Source organism: Anas acuta, chromosome W (assembly GCF_963932015.1).
Source record: "Anas acuta chromosome W, bAnaAcu1.1, whole genome shotgun sequence".
NCBI lineage: Eukaryota > Metazoa > Chordata > Aves > Anseriformes > Anatidae > Anas > Anas acuta.
The window spans coordinates 9,286,049-9,312,634 of NC_089016.1; the positions used below are offsets into that span (position 1 = coordinate 9,286,049).

General features: G+C 50.0%; 2 protein-coding genes across 2 annotated transcripts; one reads left to right on the plus strand and one right to left on the minus strand.

Moving 5' to 3' along the window:
• Positions 1-3,452: 3,452 nt before the first annotated feature.
• LOC137846754 (olfactory receptor 14J1-like) lies at positions 3,453-4,487 on the plus strand. The gene has a single exon (XM_068664863.1). It carries the CDS (start codon positions 3,453-3,455, stop codon positions 4,365-4,367), a length of 915 nt encoding a protein of 304 aa, XP_068520964.1. The 3' UTR covers positions 4,368-4,487.
• Positions 4,488-16,334: 11,847 nt separating this feature from the next.
• LOC137846844 (olfactory receptor 14C36-like) lies at positions 16,335-17,270 on the minus strand. The gene has a single exon (XM_068664954.1). The coding sequence runs from the start codon at positions 17,268-17,270 to the stop codon at positions 16,335-16,337; it is 936 nt and encodes a 311-aa protein (XP_068521055.1).
• Between the last annotated feature and the right edge of the window lie 9,316 nt (positions 17,271-26,586).

Here is a 26,586-nt window from a genome sequence, read left to right on the forward strand (position 1 = left end):
GTCATGACATTTTTGTGTTCATATCGAAAGACAGGAAAGGTGGTGGTGATAAATCAGAAATTGACAGAGCTGAGCATGACATAGATTGTATGAAATACGTGCTGGATATTGTCTTAGTTTTGTCTGAGATAGAGTTATTTTTTCTTCCTAGTAGCTGGTATGGAGCTGTGTTTCAAATTTACAGAATCACAGAATAGTTCGGGTAGGAAAAGACCTTATAGATCACATAATTCCAACTCACCTCCCATGGGCAGGGGCACCTTCCACTAGACCAGGTTGATGAAAGTCCATCCAACCTGGCCTTGAATGCATCACGGGATGGGGCACAGATCTAATAGATCCATATCCTTCTTACACAGGGAGCCCCAGAGCTGAATGCAGTCCTTGAGGTGTGGCCTCACCAGGGCCAAGTACAGAAGGACTATCACTTCCCTACATCTGTTGACCACAGTATCCTTGGTACAAGGCAGGCCTTCTTGGCCAACTCAGCACACTGATGGCTCATACTAGGCCGACTATCCACCAATATCCCCAGGTCCTTTTCCCCTGGGCAGCTGTCCAACCACCCTTCCCACAGCATTGCGTGGGGTTCTTGTGCCCCAAGTGCAGGACCCAGCGCTTGGCCTTGTTGAACTTCATGCAGTTGGCCTCAGCCCATGGGTGCAGCAATCAACAAGACAGAAGTCACCTCATGAGCATTTTTAAAGAAATGGGATGGCTGCTGCTCTTGCAGCTTCTTGGCAAGACACAGCCAAGCTTTGTGCCTCCTGCTCTCCAGTCATGGACTCAAGCTGAAGGGACAAGATGACCCATATGCGGGCCTTCTTTCTGTCTGGGTTCTCCTAGGTCTGGAGGCAGAGGGGATCCCCCAGTCAGCATGCCAAGCAGGTGCCTTCTGCTGGCCTAGCAGGGCCACTGCCAGATGTCAGCCCAAAAGTGCAGATCCCAGGTCTATGTCAAGGCTGACCTGTCACCTACAGACAGAAGTGACCTCACAGTCCCTTTCTGTCACACGTTCCTGCTGCTCCCCTATCCACTGCAGAGACAGAAGTGACCTCACAGTCCCTGCCACAACCACATTCCTGCTGCTGCGGCAGGAGATCCTGAGGTAGAGCTGACTTCTCTAGTCCCTTAGAGACAAGGGTTCACTTTTCTGGATTAGAAATTTAGCAGATGGGCTGTTCTGTTTAGGGTGTCAGGTCTGTGGTTAGGTTATGGGCAAGCTTTGTGGAACAGTTTTTTGTTTTACATCTGCCTAGAAGTCTAGGTTTAATGGAGCATGTTAATGCTAGTATTGAAGGCAGGGATTAGGGTGAACACAAGAGTAAAGGCAAGGGCAAAGGACTATGGGCTGAGTTTTGCTTCATGGAATACTTTGAGTTCAAGCATTAGAATAGGGGATTCTTGTCAGGGTGTTGGAGTGGCATTTAGGTTTAGGGATTACTCTTTAAAACTCTTCAAAAGTGGGTTTTCTTTAAAACTGGTTACTCTTTAAAATTGGCTAACGGCCTTACATCAATGTTTTAATTCTGTGTTAAAGCAGCATCAACATTACCTGAAGCCTCTTACCTCTACGAAATTGTTGTAGAGGTTCACTCACCCTTCTCCCTCCCTCTCTAGGGATGTCCGAATCAGACCCTGGCTTTGTTTTTCATGGATTACTGAGGGCAGATTGGGAGACATCAGTCAAGGCAGGGAGGTGCTCAGAGCAAGGTGAGAGCAAGGTGGGGAAGCAAGGTGGGTATCTAAGTCCTGCAGGGAAACAGGTGCAGACGTGAGAGCATAGGACAGCGTGTGGTGGTTATGGTCAAGGATCTTTTGCAAGATGAAAGCCCCGACAGAGCCAACAGCTTTGCCTGCTGGGCTCTGGCTCTTGTCTCCGTTAGTGATGCCTATGAGAAGACACCTCATCCTTACAGCAGTAGGGCCTCAATGCCTCCTCATCCCCCTCCAGGAGCCTGGGAGATGTCCTCCTGTAGCCTTGTACTTGGCACTGCCCTTACCCACTGTGCACTGACCCAGGAAGAGCCCTAAACCCAACTGCAGGGACAGCATCTCCCTTCCCAGAGGCTGGGGTCAGGGCCCAACTGTTGGACTTCATGGGACACATCAAGGTTTCCTCAGCATCAGGGCCACCTTTCCTGGGCCTTGGTCTCCCTGTCATCACTGCCTGCCCTTTTCTGCTCTAACAAGTCCATGGGGAGGCCTTGACAGTAATGTCCCTCAGTGGGACCGTTAGCACTGCGAGAGGCTTTGGAGTTTGCACCAGACTTGGACTACTTGAGAAGCTGCTTCAGCCACCCAGATCAAGCTCCTCTGCCAGGCACAGCATTGCTGGGGGCACTGCGTGAAGCTGGCATGGGGAGAGGAGAGAAGGGGTAGAGAGGTTCAGGGCAGCATAGGGTGGGGGGGAAGACAGGGGAGAGCTGGCAGAGGGAGAAATCTTGCCAGCCACCTCTCCACGGTAAGTCTCTTGGTGCAGAGCCTGCCAGGCTCTGCTGGAGCTGGCACAGCCCTCAGCTGATGGGAGCTGTCAGGAGGATGCTCGGTGTTGGAGCTGAAGGCCACACAGGGCTTGTGTGCTGCAGGGTCAGCATGCAGGGCCTGAGGGCTCCCTTCTCTTGGGGCCGGCTGCAGGCTGTGCAGCCGAGGGTGCAGGCAGGGGTGTCCAGGGCTGTGGTGCAGAGCAGGGTCCCTGCTGTGCCCCAGGGGCTGTGTGCTGGGGCAGGGCCTCTGCCACCTGCCAGGCTCAGCACTCAGCCTGCCCGGGGAGCTGCCCAGGGGCTGCGGGGAGAAGCTGTGGGTGGAAGGAGCCCCCCTGGTACCGCAGGGCAGGACAGGGCAGGGTCCTGCTGCTGCCCAGAGCCTGCTGCCTGGGGCAGGCTGCTCACAGCCCCACACCTCCCCAGGGCACTGCACTGCAGAACTGCCCGGCAAGAGCTACCTGAAGGCTGTGCACTTTTTAGAATCTGCTTCATTTTCCTGCCCATGTGCTGAGGCAGAAGGATGGTAATGGAGTAGGAGCATCTGTAGTAGAGGCTAAGGCTCCTTGAGCATTGCTGCTGCTCTGAGGCACCTCACACACCTCAGCATACAGAACCACCTTTGTTGTTTCTTAAGGAGTTATTTGACCTTCTCCTGTCCTGCAGACAAGGACATGACCTTGCCCAGTGGACTTCTCAGATCACTCAGGGTTCCCTTTTACCAGTCTACACCAGGACTGACTGCTGCAGAGCCCACAGCACAGCCCCCTGCTTCTTGTGGCACCCTCAGAGCACCAAGCAGAGGTAAGCCAAGCAGCTGCAGAAAGCTCTTCCTGTGAAAGGAATGGGAAAGAATGTGTTCTGTGTGACTGTTCTACGAGACGTGCAAAGTATTTTGGTAAGAGAAGTCCTTAAATTTTACAATGTCACTTCTTCTTTTGGACAGACTACCTTGCTCAGGGGAAATAAATGTGTAAAAACAGCTCCATCACTGAGTTCCTCCTGCTGGCATTCGCAGACACACGCGAGCTGCAGCTCCTACACTTTGGGCTCTTCCTGGGCATCTACTTGGCTGCCCTCCTGGGCAACGGCCTCATCCTCACTGCTGTAGCCTGCGACCACCACCTGCACACCCCCATGTACTTCTTCCTCCTCAACCTTGCCCTCCTCGACCTGGGCTGCATCTCCACCACTGTCCCCAAAGCCATGGCCAATGCCCTCCGGGATACCAGGGCCATCTCCTATCTAAGGTGTGCTGCACAAGTCCTATTTTATGTATTCTTCTTTGGTTCAGAGTTTTCAATTCTTACCATCATGGCCTATGACCGCTACGTTGCCATCTGCAAGCCCCTGCACTACGGGAGCCTCCTGGGCAGCAGAGCTTGTGCCCAGATGGCAGCAGCTGCCTGGGGCAGTGGCTTTCTCAATGCTGTCCTGCACACGGCCACTACATTTTCCCTGCCGCTCTGCCAAGGCAATGCTGTGGAGCAGTTCTTCTGTGAAATCCCCCACATCCTCAAGCTCTCCTGCTCAGATGCCTACCTCAAAGAACTTGAGCTACTTGTTTTCAGTTTTTCCTTAGTCTTTGGTTGTTTTGTTTTCATTGTGGTGTCCTATGTGCAGATCTTCAGGGCAGTGCTGAGGATGCCCTCTGAGCAGGGCCGGCACAAAGCCTTTTCCATGTGCCTCCCTCACCTGGCTGTGGTCTCCCTGTTTGTCAGCACTGTCCTGTTTGCCTACTTGAAGCCCCCCTCCATCTCTTCCCCATCCCTGGACCTGGTGGTGTCATTTCTGTACTCAGTGGTGCCTTCAGCACTGAACCCCCTCATCTATGGCATGAGGAACCAGGAGCTCAAGGATGCCTTGAGGAAACTGATGACCTGATATCTTTAAAAAAAAAAAAAAAATAAGCCAAAGCCCATTGTCTTCTACATATGACTCATAATGCATTGCAGGAACATGGTTTTCTTTTTGACAATTTTTCATACTCTGGAGCGTGTCATCACAAGCTCAGAGCTGTGGGGTGTATGGGCAGGACGCTCAGCAATGACTGAGCAGGCCATTGCTAATTGCTCACTTGTTCTTCGGGGGATGGGATAACTCAGAAGAGCAGGGCCTGCTGTATGTGTATGGAAAGAGACATGGAAAGAGAAACCCAGTGCTGGTGCCAGCAGGCACATCATATGTGTGTGGAGAGATGAACACGAAGGAGCACAAAGGCCATCAGCTATTCCTAGAAGTCTCATGAAGGCCAGCTGGACAGATAGTGTCACAAGACCAAGTAACGTCCCCTGTGAAGCCACCTGAAGGCAGCTCTGGGATGTGCCTCCTTGAACCGAGGTCTCTGTGCCCATTCCTCATGCCTTGGGGTATCTCAGAGGAGGGCAGAGCAGGGCGAGGCACCACATGGCCAAGGTGCCTCCCAGCCTCTGGCAGTGGTTGCAGGAGCCAGAGGGACACTGCAGGCACTGCAGTGCACTGCCTGTGGATGTGCAAGGCAGGGACCTGTGTCTCTCAACAGCCCCATGTGTATGAGGAGCATGGGAGGACAGCTCAGACAAAGGCACCTCACGGAGCCCTGACGCTGCCCTGTGTGACTCCAGAAACAACCCCTGTTGTCCCTGTGAGATTTCTGTCATGCCTCTTGCACAGATTCAATGCACATGCTCCTCTCCTCTATGTCACACTACCATGACTTTGTGGACTGGGCTGTCAGAGATTTGGATCATAGATTTCTGGGACTTGGAAAAGGCAGGCATTAAAAGCATGTTAAGAAATGACAATAAATAAACAAATAAATAAATAAAAGGGCGAGGAGAATTGCAACTGTCACCTCTGCACCTGCTGACATGATGGGGAAAGTCCTGCCACAGCCGTCTTCACGTATGTGGCAGAAAAAAAAAAAGAAATTGCTGAAGCAGTAGGGAAGGGGAAAGAAGGCAATGTGGTGAACCTGGACTTTATCAAGGCCTTTGCCATGGTCTTCTGCAGTCTCCCTTTAGCCAGACTGGTGAGATTTGGACTGAAGAAAGGGATGATGATGTGAGGGGGAGGGTTGCTGGACATTAATGGTACAAAGTCCTCCTGCCAGCCAGATACCAGCAGCATTCCTCAACACCACTAACCCTATTTGTTATTGTTATAAATGGCGCAGGATTCAAATTAGGATTAAATGAAAAATAGGATTTATTAAAAGAATATAAAGGAATAGAGGTAAGCAAACAGCGCTGGGTGCACCGGGAGTCTCTGCTCCACCAGGACGCACACCAGTTACATCAAGCAGCTGATTTTTATGCACCTAGACTAATACATATTCATTACTACTTCTAAAAAAAATAGATTATTATAATTAGCTTCCGGGGTCCAGTTCCTCCTACTGGAGCATGCGCATCAGTCTCCTCTGGGGGTCTCTAGGGGTCTTTCATGCTGAAGGCTCGTAGTCTTCCTCCCACCCTTTGTACTCACTTGGCACTATTCCAAGTTTATGGAACACTCTCTGTACACTCTCTGCAGGTCTTGTCTCCCAACCATCCTTCAGCTTCTTTTTTCTTCCTCTTAATCTCTTGGCCCCCCTGGCCAGATACCAAGGATCCACATAGTATCTCATTACAGTCACCAGCAGTCACCAGTTATTATCAGTTGTTCTGAAACTCCCAAACAGCTTGACGATTCACGAGCAATTAAAACATTCTTTCCCAGCTATTCACAGTCATCTATATAACATCTAGAGCAGTGTTAAATCAATCTCGAAGAAGACAGAAAAAAAAAACCTATAACTGTTAGAACTAAAAGTCAGGAATAACAAAAGCAAACAGGTTCATAAATTTAAGGAGTGTTTTCTGAAGACTTGATAAATTGACTAGAATGAGGGGGAGACTGGGACACACTGCATCTGTGGTTCAAGAATTAAATTGCCAGTGCAGGGCCCAGAGGCAGACAGGATTCAAACAGAATTATTCTTTATGGACACGAATTTATAGACACGAATTTATGGACACGAATTTATGGACACGAATTTTTGGACACGAATTGGAATTGTTAAAACATTCCTCACAGTTATCTCCCTTTATGATGACACGGAGCACATTTTCAGCTCATTTGTGGCTGATGCCAAGCTAGGAGTCCTTGAGCAACTTCACCTTGCGCAGAGCACAACACTATGTGGGCTGCTGCAGGGCAAGTTAACTCCATCCCTGTCAGACCCAGTACAAGCAGACACTCGGTTGCCATGCCGACTGTGAGATCCCCTCTGCCTACATACCTAGTAGGACCCTTACAGGAAGAAGACCTGGCTATAGGTTGTCATGTTCCTTCTTGGCGGTAAGGAACTGGACAGGCTTGAGAGGTTGCTTGTGGGAAACTCATGAAACTCCCACCTGCACTCATGAGACACCACCTGGAGTACTGCATTCAGCTCTGGGGCTCCCAATACAAGAATGACTTGAAGCTATTAGGGTGAGTCCAATCAAGGACCACAAGGATGATCAAGGGGCTGGAGCACCTCTCCTATTAAAACAGGCAGAGGGAGTTGGTGTTGTTCAGCCTGGAGAAGGCTCTGAGGAGACCTTAGAGCATCCATCCAGTACTTAAAGTGGGCCAACAGAAAAGCTGGGGAGAGACTTTTTCTCAGGGTGTGCAGTGATAGGACAAGGGGAATGGTTTTAAACTTAAAGAGGGTAGATTTAGAGTGGATAGTCAGATGAAATTCTTGATTTGGAAGTGAGGCACTGGCACTGGTGCTGTGGGTCCAGAGGACACCCAGAGGGAGTTTGGACCAGCCCATGCCCTTGTGTTTGAAGGAACAGCTGGCGAGAGAGGAGAGGCATCGCTGAAATCATGGGAATATCGGAGTGAGAGCAAGGTGGGGAAGAGAAGTGCCTGTCTGCAGCCTTCAGAGAGGTGTGGAACAGCATAGGAAAGTCTGCAGAGGAGAAGGCAGAGGGCTTTGACAAGAATGGAAGGCTGCAGCAGCACTGATACCTTTGTCCCCTTGGCCATGGCTTATGAGGAGACGTGTTATACTTGCAATAAATGACCGAGTCCCAAATAGGATTGCAATTAAAATTTACAATTTCTTAAAGGAATAGAGGCAAGCAAACAGCACTGGGTGTGCCAGGAGTCTCTGCTCAACCAAGACGCACACCTATTACATCAGGTGGCTGTTTTTTATGCTCCTAGGCTAATACATGTTCTACACCACTTTTTGGAAAAGGCAGCGTTATTATAATTAGTTTTCTGGGATCCAAACCACCCCACGTGCGCATGCATATCGGTCTCCAGTGGTTCCTCTGAGGGGTCGCTCGTACTGAAGGCTCATAGTCTTCCTTCCAGGCTTTGTCCTTCGATTGTTCTTCATCTTCCCCCCTTCTTCTTATTTGGTCATATCTTAGCTGGATCTCAGAGACCCGTGCAGTGCCACATGCAAAAGTTAGCAGTTATTATGAAACCCCTTTGTTCTCTTCTCCCAGATATCAGAGACTTGTCCCATGCGAAAGTCAGCAGTTTTTGGAAACTCCTTTGTTCTCTTATCCCCTAGACCCGAGTCTCAAGGTTTACCCTTCAAACGCTCTATTGACACAAACTGCTAGACGATTCTTTTGCAAGATACAAGAACTGTGTACATTAACCACTCTGTTTCACTGAGACGTGTGGTTATCCAAGGGTATGTAAGCCAGAAGGTCACATTCATCATACCATGCAGCCCTAGCATTGTTCCATATCGACACGAATCAGATGAACATATTTCACATACTCGTGGCATTGGGACAATGTATTCTCCTTTCAACCATGTGAAAACGCTGGATGGTATCATAATGCTGTCCTTCACATGATATTATGGGCATCGTCCTACCCCACAGACTCCAGGAAGTGCCCTGAGGGAGACATGGAGGTGCTGGGGGTGCAGGATCTCCCCTCCCAGTGGCTGGGATCAGGCCTTGGCCTTCTGCTTCAGCAAAACAAACCAAGACTTTTCTCAGCACAGTGCCTTTGCCTGTCTGTAATCATGGCCTCTAGTTATCTGCCGTAATGGTTCCCATGCGAGGCTTTCATAGCAACAGACTAGAATGGCCAACAGAGTGTAGAGTATAGAGCAGTCTAATAGTATGGAATAGAGTAACCAGCAGAGGTGAGACAGGTACTTTGATATAATGAAAGCCATCAGAAAGCTGATCTCAGTTAGATGACTGATATGGGGAGGTCAGGAGTAACCTGGCCAGGAGAGACATGAGATCTGGGGGAGGGAAGAGAAGGGAGGAGGAGCTCAGAAGCTTACCTCTGTAGAGGTAAGAGGGTTCATGTAATGTTGAGGCTGCTGTGACACTGACTTCAAACAGTCTTGTAGGGCCTATAAACTGTTTTCAACAGCCATTTGCCGAGGCGATCGGCTCCGGGGCAGACGCGTTCTGCAGCGGAGCGGGGGATCGGGCCAGGCAGGGCTAACTTTCCGGCATCGAGCCGACTTCAGGGAGCCGCCAGGAGCCGGCAGCCCTCGTGAGGGAGGCTGACGAGGCGAAGGCGGAGCCAGCAGCGCCCCCTCCCCGGCCGTTCAAAAGCAGCCCTTAGGGAGCGCGAGCGACCAGGAGCGCGGCGAACAGGGCGGGCAAACAGGGCGTGGCGCGTCAGAAGGGAGTGGCGCGGCAGTTCGCGCAGGAAGGGCGAGCAGGAAGGGCGGAGAGCTACCCCCGCCCACACGAACGCCTGTTAACGACAGTCGTTAGCTAGGCGATAATGGTCTCCACCAGGCACGGAGCGCTCTGCAGGAGGTCGGTACACACCCAGACCGAGTACCCGCTAAAGAATGCAGCGGTTCAGGTCACGGGATGCAGGGAGTGTCAGAGCCTATTCCTGCCATCGGCAGGAGGCAGAGACGCTGCGTGTGTTAGGTGTGAGCAAGTGGATGACCTGATCCACATGGTGGCAGAGCTCAAGGAGGAGGTGGAGAGGCTGAGGGCCATCAGGGAGTGTGAGCGGGAGATAGACTTCTGGAGCAACTCCCTGCAGGGCCTCAAGGAGAGGTACCGGGGTGAGACACCCCAAATGGGGGTGGACACCCTGCCCAGTCGCCGTCGGGCAGAGGGAGGGGACCTGGGAGTTGAGGAGGAATGGAGACAGGTCCCTGCGCAACATCGCAGGCGATGCCCTCCTCTTCCGACCCCACCTTCCCAGGTGCCCTTACAAAACAGGTTTGAGGCCCTGGAGAATGAGAGATCAACAGCAACTGAGGAAGAGGTAGAAAGTGTTCCCAGGAGGATTCCTAGGGTGAGGAGGTCAACTCCACGCATCAGGACTGCCTCCACCAAGAACGAAAGAAGGGTGATTGTTGTGGGTGACTCTGTCCTTAGGGGAACAGAGGGCCCTATTTGTCGGCCTGACCCTACCCGTAGGGAGGTCTGCTGCCTCCCTGGGGCCAGGGTCAGGGACATTGCCAAGAAGGTCAAGCGCCTGGTACGGCCCACTGACTACTACCCGCTATTGGTCTTTTAGGCTGGTAGCGATGAAGTAGCAAAGAGAAGCCCGAAGGCGATCAAAAGAGACTTTAGGGATTTGGGGCGACAACTTAGAGGTTCAGGCGCACAGGTTGTGTTTGCCTCTGTCCTTCCGATAGGGGGGATGGAAGCTGAAAGGTGCGCTGTTCGCATAAACTCGTGGCTTCGTGACTGGTGTGACCGGCACAACTTTGGGTTCTTTGATCACGGGAAGGTCTATGCTACACCGGGCCTGATGGCACCGGATGGGATGGGCCTCTCTCGGAGAGGGGTAAGGATCTTGGGTCAGGAGTTGGCAGGGCTGATAGATAGGGCTTTAAACTAGGTAAGAAGGGGGATGGGGCTGAAGCAAGGACTGTTGGGGCTGTGCCAGGGGGAACAATGGCAAGGCCGGAGGATAAGGTAAAGGCCCAGCTGAAGTGCATCTACACCAATGCACGCAGCATGGGTAATAAACAGGAGGAGCTGGAAGCCATCGTGCAGCGGGCAGGCTACGACTTGGTTGCCATCACGGAAACGTGGTGGGACCAGTCTCATGACTGGAGTGCTGCGATGCCTGGCTATAGGCTCTTCAGAAGGGACAGGCAGCACAGAAGGGGTGGCGGTGTGGCTCTCTATATTAGAGAGTCTTTCGATGTTGTAGAACTCGAGGCTAGGAATGACAAGATCGAGTCCCTTTGGGTTAGGATCGGCAGGGACAACAAGGCTAGTGTCCTGGTCGGGGTCTGCTATAGACCGCCGAACCAGGATGAGGAGACGGATGAGGAGTTCTACAGGCAGCTGACAGAAGTTGCGAAATCGTCAGCGCTTGTACTCGTGGGGGACTTCAACTTCCCTGACATATCCTGGAAGCACAACACAGCCCAGAGGAAGCAGTCTAGGAGGTTTCTGGAGAAAGTGGAAGATAGCTTCCTGACGCAGCTGATTAGTGAACCTACCAGGGGTGGTGCCCTGCTAGACCTTCTCTTCACAAACAGAGAAGGACTGGTGGAGGATGTGATTGTCGGGAACAGTCTTGGGCAGAGTGACCACGAAATGGTGGAGTTCACTATTCTTGGCGGGGCCAGGAAGGGAACCAGTAAAACCACTGTATTGGACTTTCGGAGGGCTGACTTTGGGCTGCTCAGGACACTAGTTGGTGGAGTCCCATGGGAGGCGGTTCTGAAGGGCAGAGGGGTCCAGGAAGGCTGGGCGCTCTTTAAGAGGCAAATCCTAATGGTGCAGGAGCGGTCTATTCCCATGCGCCCAAAGATGAGCCAGCGGGGAAGAAGACCAGCCTGGCTCAACAGAGAATTGTGGCTTGAGCTTAGGAGAAAAAAGAGGGTTTATAATCTTTGGAAAATTGGGCAGGCCACTAAGGAGGACTATAAGGATGTAGCGAGGCTGTGCAGGGACAAGATTAGGAAGGCCAAAGCTCGTCTGGAGCTCAATCTGGCTACTGCCGTTAAAGATAATAAAAAACGCTTTTATAAATACATCAACACAAAAAGGAGGACTAGGGAGAATCTCCATCCTTTACTGGATGCAGGGGGAAACTTAGTTACAAGAGATGAGGAAAAGGCGGAGGTGCTCAATGCCTTCTTTGCCTCAGTCTTTAGCGGCAAAACCGGTTGCTCTCTGGATACGCAGTACCCAGAACTGGTGGAAGGGGATGGGGAGCAGGATGTGGCCCTCACCATCCACGAAGAACTGGTTGGTGACCTGCTACGGCACTTGGATGTCCACAAATCGATGGGGCCGGATGGGATCCACCCAAGGGTACTGAGAGAACTGGCAGATGAGCTGGCCAAGCCCCTATCCATCATTTATCAGCAGTCCTGGCTATCGGGGGAGGTCCCAGCTGACTGGCGGCTAGCAAATGTGACGCCCATCTACAAGAAGGGCCGGAGGGCAGACCCGGGGAACTACAGGCCGGTCAGTTTGACCTCAGTACCAGGGAAGCTCATGGAGCAGATCCTCTTGGGAGTCATCATGCGGCACTTGAAGGGCAAGCAGGCGATCAGGCCCAGCCAGCATGGGTTTATGGAAGGCAGGTCCTGCTTGACGAACCTGATCTCCTTCTACGACAAAGTGACGCGCTGGGTGGACGAGGGAAAGGCTGTGGATGTGGTCTACCTTGACTTCAGCAAGGCTTTTGACACCGTCTCCCACAGCATTCTCCTCAAGAAACTGGCTGCTCTTGGCTTGGACTGGCGCACGCTTTGTTGGGTTAGAAACTGGCTGGATAGCCGGGCCCAAAGAGTTGTGGTGAATGGAGCCAAGTCCAGTTGGAGGCCAGTCACTAGTGGCGTCCCCCAGGGCTCGGTGCTGGGGCCGGTCCTCTTTAACATCTTCATCAATTATCTGGATGACGGCACTGAGTGCACCCTCAGTAAGTTTGCAGATGACACCAAGCTAGGTGCGTGTGTCGATCTGCTCGAGGGTAGGAAGGCTCTGCAGGAGGATCTGGATAGGCTGCACCGATGGGCTGAGGTCAACTGTATGAAGTTCAACAAGGCCAAGTGCCGGGTCCTGCACCTGGGGCGCAATAACCCCAAGCAGAACTACAGGCTGGGAGAGGAATGGTTGGAGAGCTGCCAGGCAGAGAAGGACCTGGGAGTGATGGTGGACAGTCGGCTGAATATGAGCCAGCAGTGTGCTCTGGTGGCCAAGAAGGCCAACGGCATCCTGGCTTGTATCAGAAACACTGTGACCAGCAGGGCTAGGGAGGTGATCGTCCCCCTGGACTCGGCTCTGGTGAGGCCGCACCTCGAGTACTCTGTTCAGTTTTGGGCCCCTCGCTACAAGAAGGACATCGAGGTGCTTGAGCGGGTCCAAAGAAGGGCGACGAAGCTGGTGAGGGGCCTGGAGAGCAAGTCCTACGAGGAGCGGCTGAAGGAGCTGGGCTTGTTCAGCCTAGAGAAGAGGAGGCTCAGGGGTGACCTTATTGCTCTGTATAAGTACCTTAAAGGAGGCTGTAGCGAGGTGGGGGTTGGCCTGTTCTCCCATGTGCCTGGTGACGAGGGGGAATGGGCTAAAGTTACGCCAGGGGAGTTTTAGGTTAGATGTTAGGAAGAATTTCTTTACTGAAAGGGTTGTGAGGCATTGGAACGGGCTGCCCAGGGAGGTGGTGGAGTCACCATCCCTGGAAGTCTTCAAAAGACGTTTAGATGTAGAGCTTAGGGATATGGTTTAGTGGGGACTGTTAGTTTTAGGTCAGAGGTTGGACTCGATGATCTTGAGGTCTCTTCCAACCTAGAAAATTCTGTGATTCTGTGATTCTGTAACAATAATCCCTCAACCTAAACATTACACAAACACCCTGACAAGAGTCCACTACTGTACTGCAGAAATCCAAGTATCACCTGAAGAAAAACTCAACCCATAGCCCCTTTCCCTTACATTTACTCTCTTGCTCACCCAAATCACTGCCCCTAACACTAACATCAGATGGCTCTATTTCATCTTAGACTTCTTGACAGATGTAAACAAAACCCTTAAGCATAATGTGTGACCATAACCTAACCAGAGACCTGACACCACAAGCAGAACACCAAATGCTCCATCTTAAACTTTGCTTAATCTACAACCCAGAAAGGTCAAATCTAGTCCCTAGGAGAGTAGAGAGAGGTCAGCTCTACCTCAGGATCTCTTGCCCCAGCAGGAGCAATGTGACTGTGGCAGGGACTGTGAGGTCACTTCTGCCTCTGCAGTGGATAGGGCAGCAGCAGAAACGTGTCACAGAAAGGGACTGGGAGGTCAATTCTGTCTGGAGGTGGCAGGTCACACTTGCCTTCTCCCTGGGAGCTGCACTTTTGGGCTGACATCTGGCAGTGGCCCTGCTAGGCCAGCAGAAGGCACCTGCTTGGCATGCTGACTGTGGTTCCCCTCTGCCTCCAGAGCCAGGAGGACCCAGGCAGAAAGAAGGCCCCCAGATGGGTTGTCCTGTCCCTTCTGCTTGAGTCCATGACTGGGCAGCAGCAGGAGGCACAAGGCTTGGCTGTGTCTCCACAAGAAGCTGCAAGGCTAGCAGCAGGCCCCTGGCTTGGAAGCTGCTGCTGAGGTGACTTGTGTCTGGTTGGTTAACAGGCCACAAGGAGCCTGCTGGGTTGGGATGCCTACTTCAGGAGTGGTTTCCACCCTTATGGAGCTTCCTTTGATAGTAGGAAAGATCAGGAGAGAAAAACTGCCACAAAGTGCACCCTGGAATGTTGGCACCGGCCATGAGGAGGAAGAAATATCCAGGGGAACAACTGGTCCGTCTGCTAGAGTTAGAGGTAAAGAAGGTGTTAAGAGCCTCAGCCTTTACCTCCTTTCTTGTTACCAGGTTTCCCCTCACATCCAATAAAGGATGATGATTCTCCCTAATCTTCCTTTATGTGAAGTATTTATATAAGCAGTTTTTATTTTCTTTGACAGTAATACTCAGATGGAGCTGCAGCTGGGCTTTGACCCCTCTAATTTTGACCTGCACAGCCCCATAACATTCAGGACACAGCTCCAGACAAACTGAAACCATGCATGGGAGGAAAGCACAGAAGACTTTCCTTCAAGTCCTGATGCTGCTGTCTTGTCAGAGATAGCACAATCACATGGAATTAGAACTGTCTGCCTGCAGACCTTAACACCTGACAGAATGGAGAGTCAGTCCACGGGAACCTTGAGAAACCTCAAGATTTGTCTAAAGGAACATCGTGCCCTTTACAAGAAGAAGAGCCCTGTCCTGCACTGATGAAGCGTAACCCTACACATCAGGGCAACGTGGGACGCTGCTGAGTGAGCAGTGCCCAGAAGGAGGAGGGCCTGGGCACCACGAGGGATGTCATAGGAGCAGTGGTGCCTGCTCACTAGGAACCAGGCCAGATTCCTACAGAGTTGCCTTATGAGGAGCATGGCCACCAAGATGATCTGAGTTATCAGACTCAGTTCACATCTGGTGTGACACCACATGGACAAGGGTCTGCAGCCAGCTGGTAAAGAGGTACATGTCTGGGAGTCCCTAGGATATCCTGATTTGGAGAGGAGTAAGGGCTATGGCAAGGCTGAAAGTCCCAACAGGACCCGGGTCTTTGTGTCCATGGCTATGGCTGTTGTCTCTGCCACTGAGGAGTATGAGGAGACAGTTTACTGTTAAAGCACAAGGGCCTCATTGCCTCCACCCATCAACCAGGCAGGGGTTGTACCATTCTCCTGCACTTGGCCATGCATATCCCCATCTCCTGCTGCCCCTTGCAGAGCCCTGAGCACTGTGTGAAGGGAAAGGATCTCCCTTCCCAGGAGCTGCGGGTCCTGCGCTTTGCTTGCTTGCTCTGTGCCATTGGGCTCCCTTGAGGTGTCCCCAAGGCCTCAGGGCTTTTGTTACTGTTTGTTTTTTTGTTTGGTGCTAGCAGGGAGGCCAGCTATGACAGAGGACTGCACAGTGCCTGCTGCTGCCTGCTGGGACACGGATGCCACTGCAGAGACAACAGGACTGGCACCAGATTACACGAGATATAATGTCTAACCCAAATACAAGAAACACAAGAGAATAATGTGGAAGCCAAAAGAGAGCAGCAGTGAAAAGGCCATGTCCTGCTGCTGGCCATGGCCATGGCTCCAGGGAAGCAGCAGCCCTGACCCGAAGGCAGCAGAGAGGCAGAACCCAGTGGGCAGTGAGGGGCAGACCCAAGGGCCACTGAGGCTGCTCGTTCATGTTTCAGCTGGGCTCTTGGCCCTGAGCCCCTCCTGCGTGCCGGGGTTTGCTCCCCCAGCTCCAGAGGAGATGGGAAGAGATGGCAGCTGAGACCAATGAATTTCTGCTGGATTCTTTATTGTCTTTATCTACACAGGAAGCATGGTTCTATAGGTAAATCTTTAACAAGTAGAAGGCTAAGAATAATATTATTTATATCTGAAACAATAGTTAGTGAAAATAATAACACAGACAAATGTAAAAAAAAAAAAAAAAAAAAAAAAACACTTAAAATTTTCTGAGAAAAATAGGTGTTTCTGATTATAGGCTAATTGTTATAGGAATTGTTATAAGAAGCTGAAGAACATGTATTGAAACGGTGTCCTCACTGCATCCCTTAGTTCCAGGTTCCTCATGCTGTAGATGAGGGGGTTCACCGCTGGAGGCACTGGTGAGGGGAAGAGATTGCAGTTGAGACCAATTAATTTCTCCCTGTTTCTTTATTGTCTTTATTTAAACATGAATATTGATTGTAAAGGTATTTGAAATTATTGACTTAATAATAAAAATAAAAATAAAAATTAAGAGACTTAGAATAACATTAAATCAAAGCCACAAGTTAGAGGAAATAATAATAAAGAAAACTACTTTCAAGAATTTGCATTGTGTCTTTTTTTCAGAAATCCTATGTGTCCTGTTGGTATTATATGCACATTATTTCTGCTGAAGAAAGATGTATTCAAATAATTTCCTCACTGCATGCTTGATCTCCGTGTTCCTCATGCTGTAAATGAGGGAGTTCACTGCTGGAGGCAACACTGAGTATAGAAAAGCCACCACCAGATCCAGGGATGGGGAAGAAATGGAGGGAGGCTTCAGGTAGGCAAATATGCCAGTGCTAAGAAACAGGGAGACCACAGCCAGGTGAGGGAGGCACGTGGAAAAGGCTTTGTGCTGAGCCTGCTCAGAGGGCATCCTTAACACTGCCCTTAAAATCTGTACATAGGACACCACAATGAAAACAAAACAACCAAAAACTAAAGAAACACTAAAGACAAGTGCCCCGACTTCCCTGAGGTAGGCACCTGAGCAGGAGAGCTTGAGGATCTGGGGAATTTCACAGAAGAACTGCTCCACAGCATTGCCTTGGCAGAGCGGCAGGGAAAATGTATTGGCCGTGTGCAGGACAGCATTGAGAAAGCCACTGCCCCAGGCAGCTGCTGCCATCTGGGCACAAGCTCTGCTGCCCAGGAGGCTCCCGTAGTGCAGGGGCTTGCAGATGGCAACATAGCGGTCGTAGGCCATGACAGTGAGAAGGGAATACTCTGCATCAAAAAAGAAGACTATGAAAAGGACTTGTGCAACACATCCTTGATATGAGATGGTCTTGGTGTCCCAGAGGGCATTGGCCATGGCTTTGGGCAGAATGGTGGAGATGCAGCCCACGTCGAGGAGGGCGAGGTTGAGGAGGAAGAAGTACATGGGGGTGTGGAGGCGGTGGTGGCAGGCTACGGCGCTGAGGATGAGGCCGTTGCCCAGGAGGGCAGCCAGGTAGATGCCCAGGAAGAGCGTGAAGTGCAGGAGCTGCAGCTCCCGCATGTCTGCGAATTCCAGCAGGAGGAATTCACTCACAGAGCTGCTGTTGGACATTTTCAGGTTCTGCCACGGAGTCCTGCCCAAGGCAGAGGAAGACTATTTACCACAGAGTTATGTGAGAGGAATAATTTCCATTTCTCTTTTAAGCCTCCCTTTTCAAATATCCGTAGACCTTTGGCGGGTCTTTTTCATGCCATATTAGTGATGCTGCCTTAAGGCCTCCATGGGAGCAGGCGATTCTGCTCTGGACAATGCAGGAGTCAGTCCTGACCTACAGCAAGAGATGAAGAACATAGGTGGATTTATATTTTCTATATTATGTTCTAGCTGCCCCACCACACCTGAGCACTGTCTGTAAGGCATAAATCCTGGGCACTTCTGCTGCATTCCAAGTGAAATCCTGTGAATCGTCAGAAGCAAAGGTACCGTCCCTTTAGTTTGGGTTGTACTTTCAGAGGGGACAGCCACTCTGTCTATAGAGGCTGGTCTCTTCTGCTGGCATGTGTATGAGCTGTAGGATAATTATGCTCACATGTTTACCTGAAAAGAAGTAGGACACTGCTGAATCCAGGCTCAGAGTGCACATCTCCAGACACCTCACCCTGTCCCTGTATTTGCCATTCCCCAAGCACACCGAGGGTTCACTTCATGTGCATGTGAAACCCCATCCCCAGCCAGAATCACAGAATTGCAGGGGTTGGAAGGGACCTCAAGAGATCATCTGGTCCACCCCCCCTGCCAAAGCAGGTTCCTTGGAGCAGGCTGCCCAGGTAGGCATCCAGACAGGCCTTGAATATCTCCAGAGAAGGAGACTCCACAACCTCCCTGGGCAGCCTGTTGCAGAGCTCCGTCACCCTCACCGTGAAGAAGTATTTTTGCATGTTGGTGCGGAACTTCCTGTGCTCCATGTTTTGACTATTTGCCCCATGTTCTGTCCCCACAAACCACTGAAAAGAGGTTGGCCAAATCCCTCTGTCTCCCACACTAAGATATTTGTAAACATTGATAAGATCCCCTCTCAGTCTTCTCTTCTCAAGGCTGAACAGACCCAGGTCTCAGCCTTTCCTCATAGTGAAGATGCTCCAGGCCCCGTATCATCTTTGTGGCCCTCCGCTGGACTCTTTCCAGGAGATCCCTGTCTTTCTTGCACCGGGCAGACCAGAACTGGACACACCACTCCAGGTGAGGCCTGACCAAGGCAGAGTAGACGGGGAGGGTCACCTCCCTTGACCTGTCTCCAAGCTCCTTTTAATGCCTGGAAACAAGAACAGCAGCAGCACGGCCAGGTGGAGAAGCCAGGAGGAATGCCAGCGTGCTGCTGCCAGGGGAGGCAAGGCCAGGGAGGGACAGACGGACACTCAGCAGACCCTCCTGTGATGCAGCTCTGCCTGCAGGGGAGGTAGCTCCTGCTTATTTCAAATGCTGTGTGCTCTGCTTTGGCCCGCAGACACCTCCCAAAGACAGGGCACTGGGCATCACAGAGGGTTTGCAGCTCCTAAGGTCAGCTAGGATAAAACCTGAGAGGACCACAATGATGATGTTGGTGCAATCTGTGGGATGAGGTGTGGGAAGGGATTTCACAAAGTTAATAACTGGCACTTTGATTTCTCAATGCAATGCTCCAGGAGTCTCAGTCTGCTGTACAACCCCAATAATCCATTACTATGAAATCTGCCTCCCCTCCATGGCAGGAATCTCAAAACACAGACTGCAGAAAAATCCTTACCCTTCAGATAAACCAAGCGTCAATCTTCCTCTTGAAATGCTTCCTCATAATGCCATTCTCTAAAGCATTTCAGAAACAGAGAGACCCATCCCGACAGATACTATCAGCCATCAGATGTGCCAGCTGTAGAAGACCCCTCTGGCAACCCCACCTGCATTGCCCTGCTGCCAGAGACTCACGGTGTCAAGAGCCTGCAGATGTGTCCTACCACACGCTGCCCTCTGTTGTTGTGCTCCACAGTGCCTCCAAGCCCTCTCTCCTTCTCTCCTCTCTGCGTGCCAGCTGCTGTCAGAGTCCCCAGCCCTGCTGCGCTGTGCAGAGGAGCTGCTCCTGGGCACAGCTGTCTCTCTGCTGCGCTGCCCGTTTGCCAGGAGCTCCCCTTGGGCCCAGGAGCCCGGCCCAGCTCAGCAGCACAGCACCCGACCATGGCATCGCTTGCTCTGTGCCCTTGGGCTCCCTTGAGGTGTCCCCAAGGCCTCAGGGCTGACAGCTCCTGAGAGCAGCAGGGTCTCTCCTGGGGTGTGGTTTTTGAAGCAGCCTGAAGTCATCACCGACTTCTTCTCTCTGTAGATGACAGAGACTGATTGTTTAAAGTGTGATTTGTGCTGTTGGACTGTGGTTGTTAAACACGTTGTGCTTTAACTTGTCAGGAACCTCAGCACCACACAGATGTTAGCTCACACCCAACACCCAAAATATAATTGGTTGAAACAAAGGTAGTTAAAAGGACAGAAAATGAAGAGACAGTAATAACAGTAACAATACTAATAATAAATAATTATAAACCTTATTTTCATTATGTTTATACGTATAAAGCAAGTGATGCACAGTGCAATTGCTCATCACACACTGACCAACGCCCAATCTTTCCCGAAGCAGGGGTCGCACAGAACCTGGACAGCCTGCATTAGGCTCTTTACCTTACCTTGACCTTACTTTGTTTTAGGGCAATACAAGTTTTCAGAAGGATTTGCAACATTTGTTTCCCTTCTCAAATACTTCCGCTGTGCTACCCCAAGTAGTGATGTTATCAAGGTATTGAAGGTTTTCAGGAGCTTCCCCCTACTCTAGAGCAGTCTGGATCAGCCAATGGCAAATGGGAGGGCTGTGCTTCCAGCCCTGGGGCAGTCAATTCCAGGTGGACAGGACGACCCTCCATGTGAAAGCAAAGTGTGGCCTTTATATTGCTGTCAAAAGAATGGAGGAAAATGCATTAGCAAAATATAGCAATATTAATTGTGGCATAGCACTTGGCTGCCTTTCAGTTCGTACTGAATGAAGTTCTAGCATGCCTGGCACAGCAGCACTCAGTGGTGGTGGGACTTCATTCAAGCCACAGAAGTGCACCGTTATCTTCCACTCACCATTCGAATTTTGTACTGTCCATATGGGACTATTATAGGGTGAGCAAGTGTTGCTGATCACTCCGTGGCTCTCCAGTCGATGAACCAGCTCATAGATGGGACTCAGGGAGTCTCTGTTAGTGCAATATTGCCTCAGGTGCACTGTTGTGGTAGCGATTGGCACCTGCTGCTCATTGGCCATCAGCACCTCCACAGCAGAAGGGTCCTGTGAAAGAGTGGGCAAGGTAGACAACTGCTTGGTGTCCTCCACCTCCAAGGCAGCTATGCCAAAAGCCCACCAATACCCTTGTGGATCTCCTGAAATAGTCTATGCCAATGTTACACAGAGCCTCCAGGCCAGTCCCAATGGGTTGCATTTGCCACTCCTTCCCCGTTAGACTCACTTCAGCCTCCTGTATAGTTAAGTCTTGGGTTTGATGTGCCAGGCCAATAATCCTCAAAGTCCAATACACCCGATTGTCCTCTCCCTCCCCCAGAGTGGAGGCTGGGCCCCTCGAGTCCTGCTCATAGTATTCTTTACTCTGTTTGGAGGATTGCCCACTAGAAATTGGAGTAGCAAGTGTCTCAGAAGAACCCCGTTTTGACAATCTATTTTTCCTTGCACTTCATGTATCCGTGCCTCTAATGTGGAGGTCGATTTTTGCATCCCATTTTCTCATGGCCTCTCCATGGTCACACAGTCAAAAGCACAGGATGGAACCTGGTATGTACCCACTATGTCACCTTTCTTAAGCAGAGGGATGCTTACATCTGATAGCTGAGCTATTTGTTCGTGCAGGTGGGGTGGAAGCCGTATTCTCTTGTAGTTGTTGGACCTCTTGGAAAAGTTTCTTTCTGGACAAGACACAGGCCCATAGGGAAGAAGAGAGACTTGCTTTGTAATGCCATAGTTGGCTAACTAATTCATCCACCATGGGTTCCTCTTGGTCTTTCCAGGTCATTACTGCCCATGGGTTGGCATACGATGATGGTGTGCTCTGTACAAACTCCTGCCCCATGGGTCATGTGCACTTGACTTCATCTGGATCTTTGGATAGCTGTTTGTTATCTAGGTTTTTATAAATCTCCTTCAGCAAATCTCCTTCTAATTCCCTCAGGTACCGGATACCCCTCCGCATGGTGGTCCACTTTCCTAGTTGACATACAAGATCTTCCTTCAAGGGAGACCTTTCCTTGATGCCTGACAGGATTAAGTTTCCTTGTGCCCATTTGCAACGGCTTTGTCAATCACCTACAGGAGGATCCCAGCTGCTTGGCTTCCCTGCCTTCTAATTCCAGGCTATTGGCCCTGTTCTCCCACCGCTGGAGCAGCCAGCTGACAATGTGCTCACTGAGATGATGGCTGAAATCATTTCCAATACCTCGTAGCTTACCATGGGATAGAGACCACTTGGTTTCCGATGCTTATATTATTTCACAGAATCACAGAATCACGGAATTTCTAGGTTGGAAGAGACCTCAAGATCATCGAGTCCAACCTCTGACCTAACGCTAACAGTCCCCACTAAACCATATCCCTAAGCTCTACATCTAAATGTCTTTTGAAGACTTCCAGGGATGGTGACTCCACCACCTCCCTGGGCAGCCTGTTCCAGTGTCTAACAACCCTTTCAGTAAAGAAATTCTTCCTAACATCCAACCTAAAGCTCCCTTGGCGCAACTTAAGCCCATTCCCCCTCGTCCTGTCACCAGGCACTTGGGAGAACAGGCCAACCCCCACCTCGCTACAGCCTCCTTTAAGGTATCTGTAAAGAGCAATAAGGTTGCCCCTGAGCCTCCTCTTCTCCAGGCTGAACAAGCCCAGCTCCCTCAGCTGCTCCTCGTAGGACTTGTTCTCCAGGCCCCTCACCAGCTTTGTCGCCCTTCTCTGGACCCGCTCAAGCACCTCCATGTCCTTCTTGTAGCGAGGGGCCCAAAACTGAACAGAGTACTCGAGGTGCGGCCTCACCAGAGCCGAGTCCAGGGGGACGATCACCTCCCTAGCCCTGCTGGTCACACTGGTTCTGATCCAAGCCAGGATGCCGTTGGCCTTCTTGGCCACCTGAGCACACTGCTGGCTCATATTCAGCCGACTGTCCACCATCACTCCCAGGTCCTTCTCTGCCTGGCAGCTCTCCAACCACTCATCTCCCAGCCTGTAGCTCTGCTTGGGGTTATTGCGCCCCAGGTGCAGGATCCGGCACTTGGCCTTGTTAAACTTCATGCAGTTGACAAGTTGTCATCACAGAATCATCACAGCGTCTTCACAATGGAAGCACAGAATCATCACAGTGTCAGCACACCATCGTCATAGAGTCATCACAGCATCATCACAGCGTCATCACAGCGTCATTGCAACGTCATTATAGGATAATCACAGCGTCATCACAGCATCAGAACAGCATCATCAGAACATCATCATAATGTCATCACAGCATTATCAGAGCGTCATCACAGCATCGTCATAGAGTCATCACAGCATCATCACAGCATTATCACAGCATCATCACTTTCATCGCAGCGGAAGCACAGCATCATCACAGTGTAAAAACACCATCATCACAGCATCATCATCAGAGTGTCATCACAGAATCATAACAGAATCATCACAGCGTCATCAGAACATCATTGTAGTGTAATCACAGCATCATGACAGCATCATCACAGCATCATTACAGTATAATCATTGTCATCAGAGCGTCATAACACCGTCACAAGAGCATCATTACAGCATCATCACAGCGTAATAAAAGCATCATAACAGTGTCATCACAGCATCTTCATAGTGTCATCACAGCATCATAACAGCGTCATCACAGTGGCATCACTGCGGCATCACAGCGTCAACACAGTGTCATCAGAGAGTCATCATAGCGTCATCACAGCATAATCATAGCATCCTCACAGTGTTATCACAGCGTCATCACAGTGTCATCACAGCATCATTGTAGTGTCATAACAGCATCATCACAGCATCATCATAGCATCATCATAGCATCATTACAGCATCATAACAGCACCATCTCAGCATCATATCTGCATTATCACAGCGTTATCACAGTGCCATTACAGAGTCATCACAGCGTCATCATAGCATCATCAGAGAATAATCACAGCGTCAACAAAATATCATCATAGCGTCATCACACCATCATCACAGTGTAATCACAGCGTCATCGCAGCGTCATCACAGCGTCATCACAGTGTCATAACAGCATCGTCACAGCATTATCATAGCGTCATCATAGCAAAATTACAGCGTCATAACAGCACCATCAGTGTAATCACAGCATCATCACAGCGTCATTACAGCTTGATCGCAGCATCATCACAGCGTCATTGCAACGTCATTACAGGATCATCACAGCGTCATCACAGCGTCAGAACAGCATCATCAAAGCGTCATCAGAACATCATCGTAGCGTCATAACAGCATCATCACAGCATCATCACAGAATCATCGCAATGTCATCAAAGCGTCATCGCATCATCATAACAACATCATCACAGCGTCATCACAGCGTCATCACAGCGGAAGCACAGAATCATCACAGTATCAGCACAGCATCATCATAGAGTCATCACAGCATCATCACAGCGTTATCACAGCATGATCAGAGCGTCATCACAGCGTAATCACAGCATCATCACAGTGTAAAAACACCATCATCACAGCGTCATCAGAGTGTCATCAAAAAATCATAACAGAATCATCACAGCGTCATCAGAACATCATCGTAGTGTAATCACAGCATCATGACAGCATCATGACAGCATCATTACAGTATAATCAGTGTCATCAGAGCGTCATAACACCGTCACAAGAGCATCATTACAGCATCATTGAAGTGTAATCAAAGCATCATAACAGCGTCATCACAGCATCATGACAGCGTCATCAAAACATCATAACAGCATCATAACAACATCATCACAGCGGCATCACAGCCTCATCACAGCATCATCAGAGAGTCATCATAGCGTCTTCACAGCATAATCATAGCGTCCTCATAGTGTTATCACAGCGTCATCACAGAATCATCACAACATAATCATAGCGTCATTACAGCATCATCACAGCGTCATAAAAGCATCTTAACAGCATCATCACAGCATCATCAAAGCGGAATCACAGCGGCATCACAGCATCCTCACAGCGTCATAACAGCGTTATCACAGTATAATCACAGCATCATCGCAGCGTCATCACAGCATCATCACAGTGTCATCATTATTTCATCGCGGCTCCCTTGCTGCGTCATTGCAGCATCATAACAGTGTTATCACAGCGTCATCTCAGCGTCATCATAGCATCATCAAAGTGTCATCACAGCGTTATCATAGCATCATCACAGCATCACAAGAGCATCATCACAGTGTCACAAGAGCCTCTTAGCAGCGTCATCACAACGGCATCACAGAATAATCAAAGCATCATCACAGTGTAATCGCAGCGTCATAATAGCTTTATCACAGCGTCATCACAGCGTCATTACAGCTTGATCGCAGCATCATCACAGCGTCATCACAGCGTCATTGCAACGTTATTACAGGATAATCACAGCGTCATCACAGCGTCAGAACAGCATCATCAGAACATCATCATAACGTCATCATAGTGTCATCACAGCACCATAACAGAATCATCATAGCATCATCAGAGCTTCATAACAGCGTCATCACAGCATCATCACAGAATCATCACAGCGTCATCACAGCATCATCACAGCGTAATCACAACATTATCACAGCGTCATCACAGCGGAAGCACAGAATCATCACCGTGTCAGCACAGCATTGTCATAGAGTCATCACAGCATCATCACAGCATTATCACAGCATCATCACTTTCATCGCAGCGGAAGCACAGCATCATCACAGTGTAAAAACACCATCATCACAGCATCATCAGAGTGTCATCACAGAATCATAACAGAATCATCACAGCGTCATCAGAACATCATTGTAGTGTAATCACAGCATCATGACAGCATCATGACAGCATCATTACAGTATAATCATTGTCATCAGAGCGTCATAACACCGTCACAAGAGCATCATTACAGCATCATCGCAGCGTAATAAAAGCATCATAACAGCGTCATCACAGCATCTTCATAGTGTCATCACAGCATCATAACAGCGTCATCACAGTGGCATCACTGCGGCATCACAGCGTCAACACAGTGTCATCAGAGAGTCATCATAGCGTCATCACAGCATAATCATAGCATCCTCACAGTGTTATCACAGCGTCATCACAACATCATCATAGCGTCATTACAGCATCATCATAGAATCATAGAATCATAGAATATCCTGAGTTGGAAGGGACCCCCAAGGATCATCAAGTCCAACTCCTGACACCGCACAGGTCTACCCAAAAGTTCAGACCATCACAGTGTCATAACAGCATCTTAACAGCGTCATCACAGAATCATCACAGCTTCATCGCTGGTGCATAAGAGCATCATCAATGCATCATCACGGAGTCATCACAGAGTCATCAGAGTCAGCACAGCATCATTACAGCATCATCAGAACATCATCATAGCGTAATCACAGCACCATAACAGCATCATCACAGCATGATCGCAACGTCATCACAGCGTCATCGTATCATCTGATAGCGTCTTCTTAGCGTCATCACAGCGTCATCACAGTATAATCATTGCGTCATCATATCATCATAGTAGCGTCATAACAGTGTCATCACAGCATCATCACAGCATCATCACAGCGTCATAACAGCATAACCACAGCGTCACAAGAGCATCATCACAGTATCATCAGAGCGCCATCACAGTGTCATCACAGCATCATCACAGAATCATCACAGCATCATCACAGCGGAAGCAGAGAATCATCACAGTGTCAGCACAGCATCATCACAGCGTCGTCACAGAATCATCACAGCGTCATCACAGTGGAAGCACAGAATCATCACAGTGTCAGCACAGCATCGTCATAGAGTCATCACAGCATCATCACAGCGTTATCACAGCATCATCAGAGCGTCATGACAGTGGAAGCACAGCATCATCACAGTGTAAAAACACCATCATCACAGCGTCATCAGAGTGTCATCACAGAATCATAACAAAATCATCACAGCGTCATCAGAACATCATCATAACGTCATCACAGCATCATCAGAGCGTCATAACAGCATCATCACAGTAACATCACAGCGTCATAACAGCATAACCACAGCGTCACAAGAGCATCATCACAGTATCATCAGAGCATCATCACAGGGTCATCACAGCATCATCGCAGAGTCATAACAGCATCATCACAG

What these genes read in the sequence shown, in the direction of transcription:
- LOC137846754 (XM_068664863.1), top strand. Translation starts at nt 3,453, where the DNA reads ATGTGTAAAAACAGCTCCATCACTGAGTTCCTCCTGCTGGCATTCGCA.
- LOC137846844 (XM_068664954.1), bottom strand. Translation starts at nt 17,270, where the DNA reads ATGTCCAACAGCAGCTCTGTGAGTGAATTCCTCCTGCTGGAATTCGCA.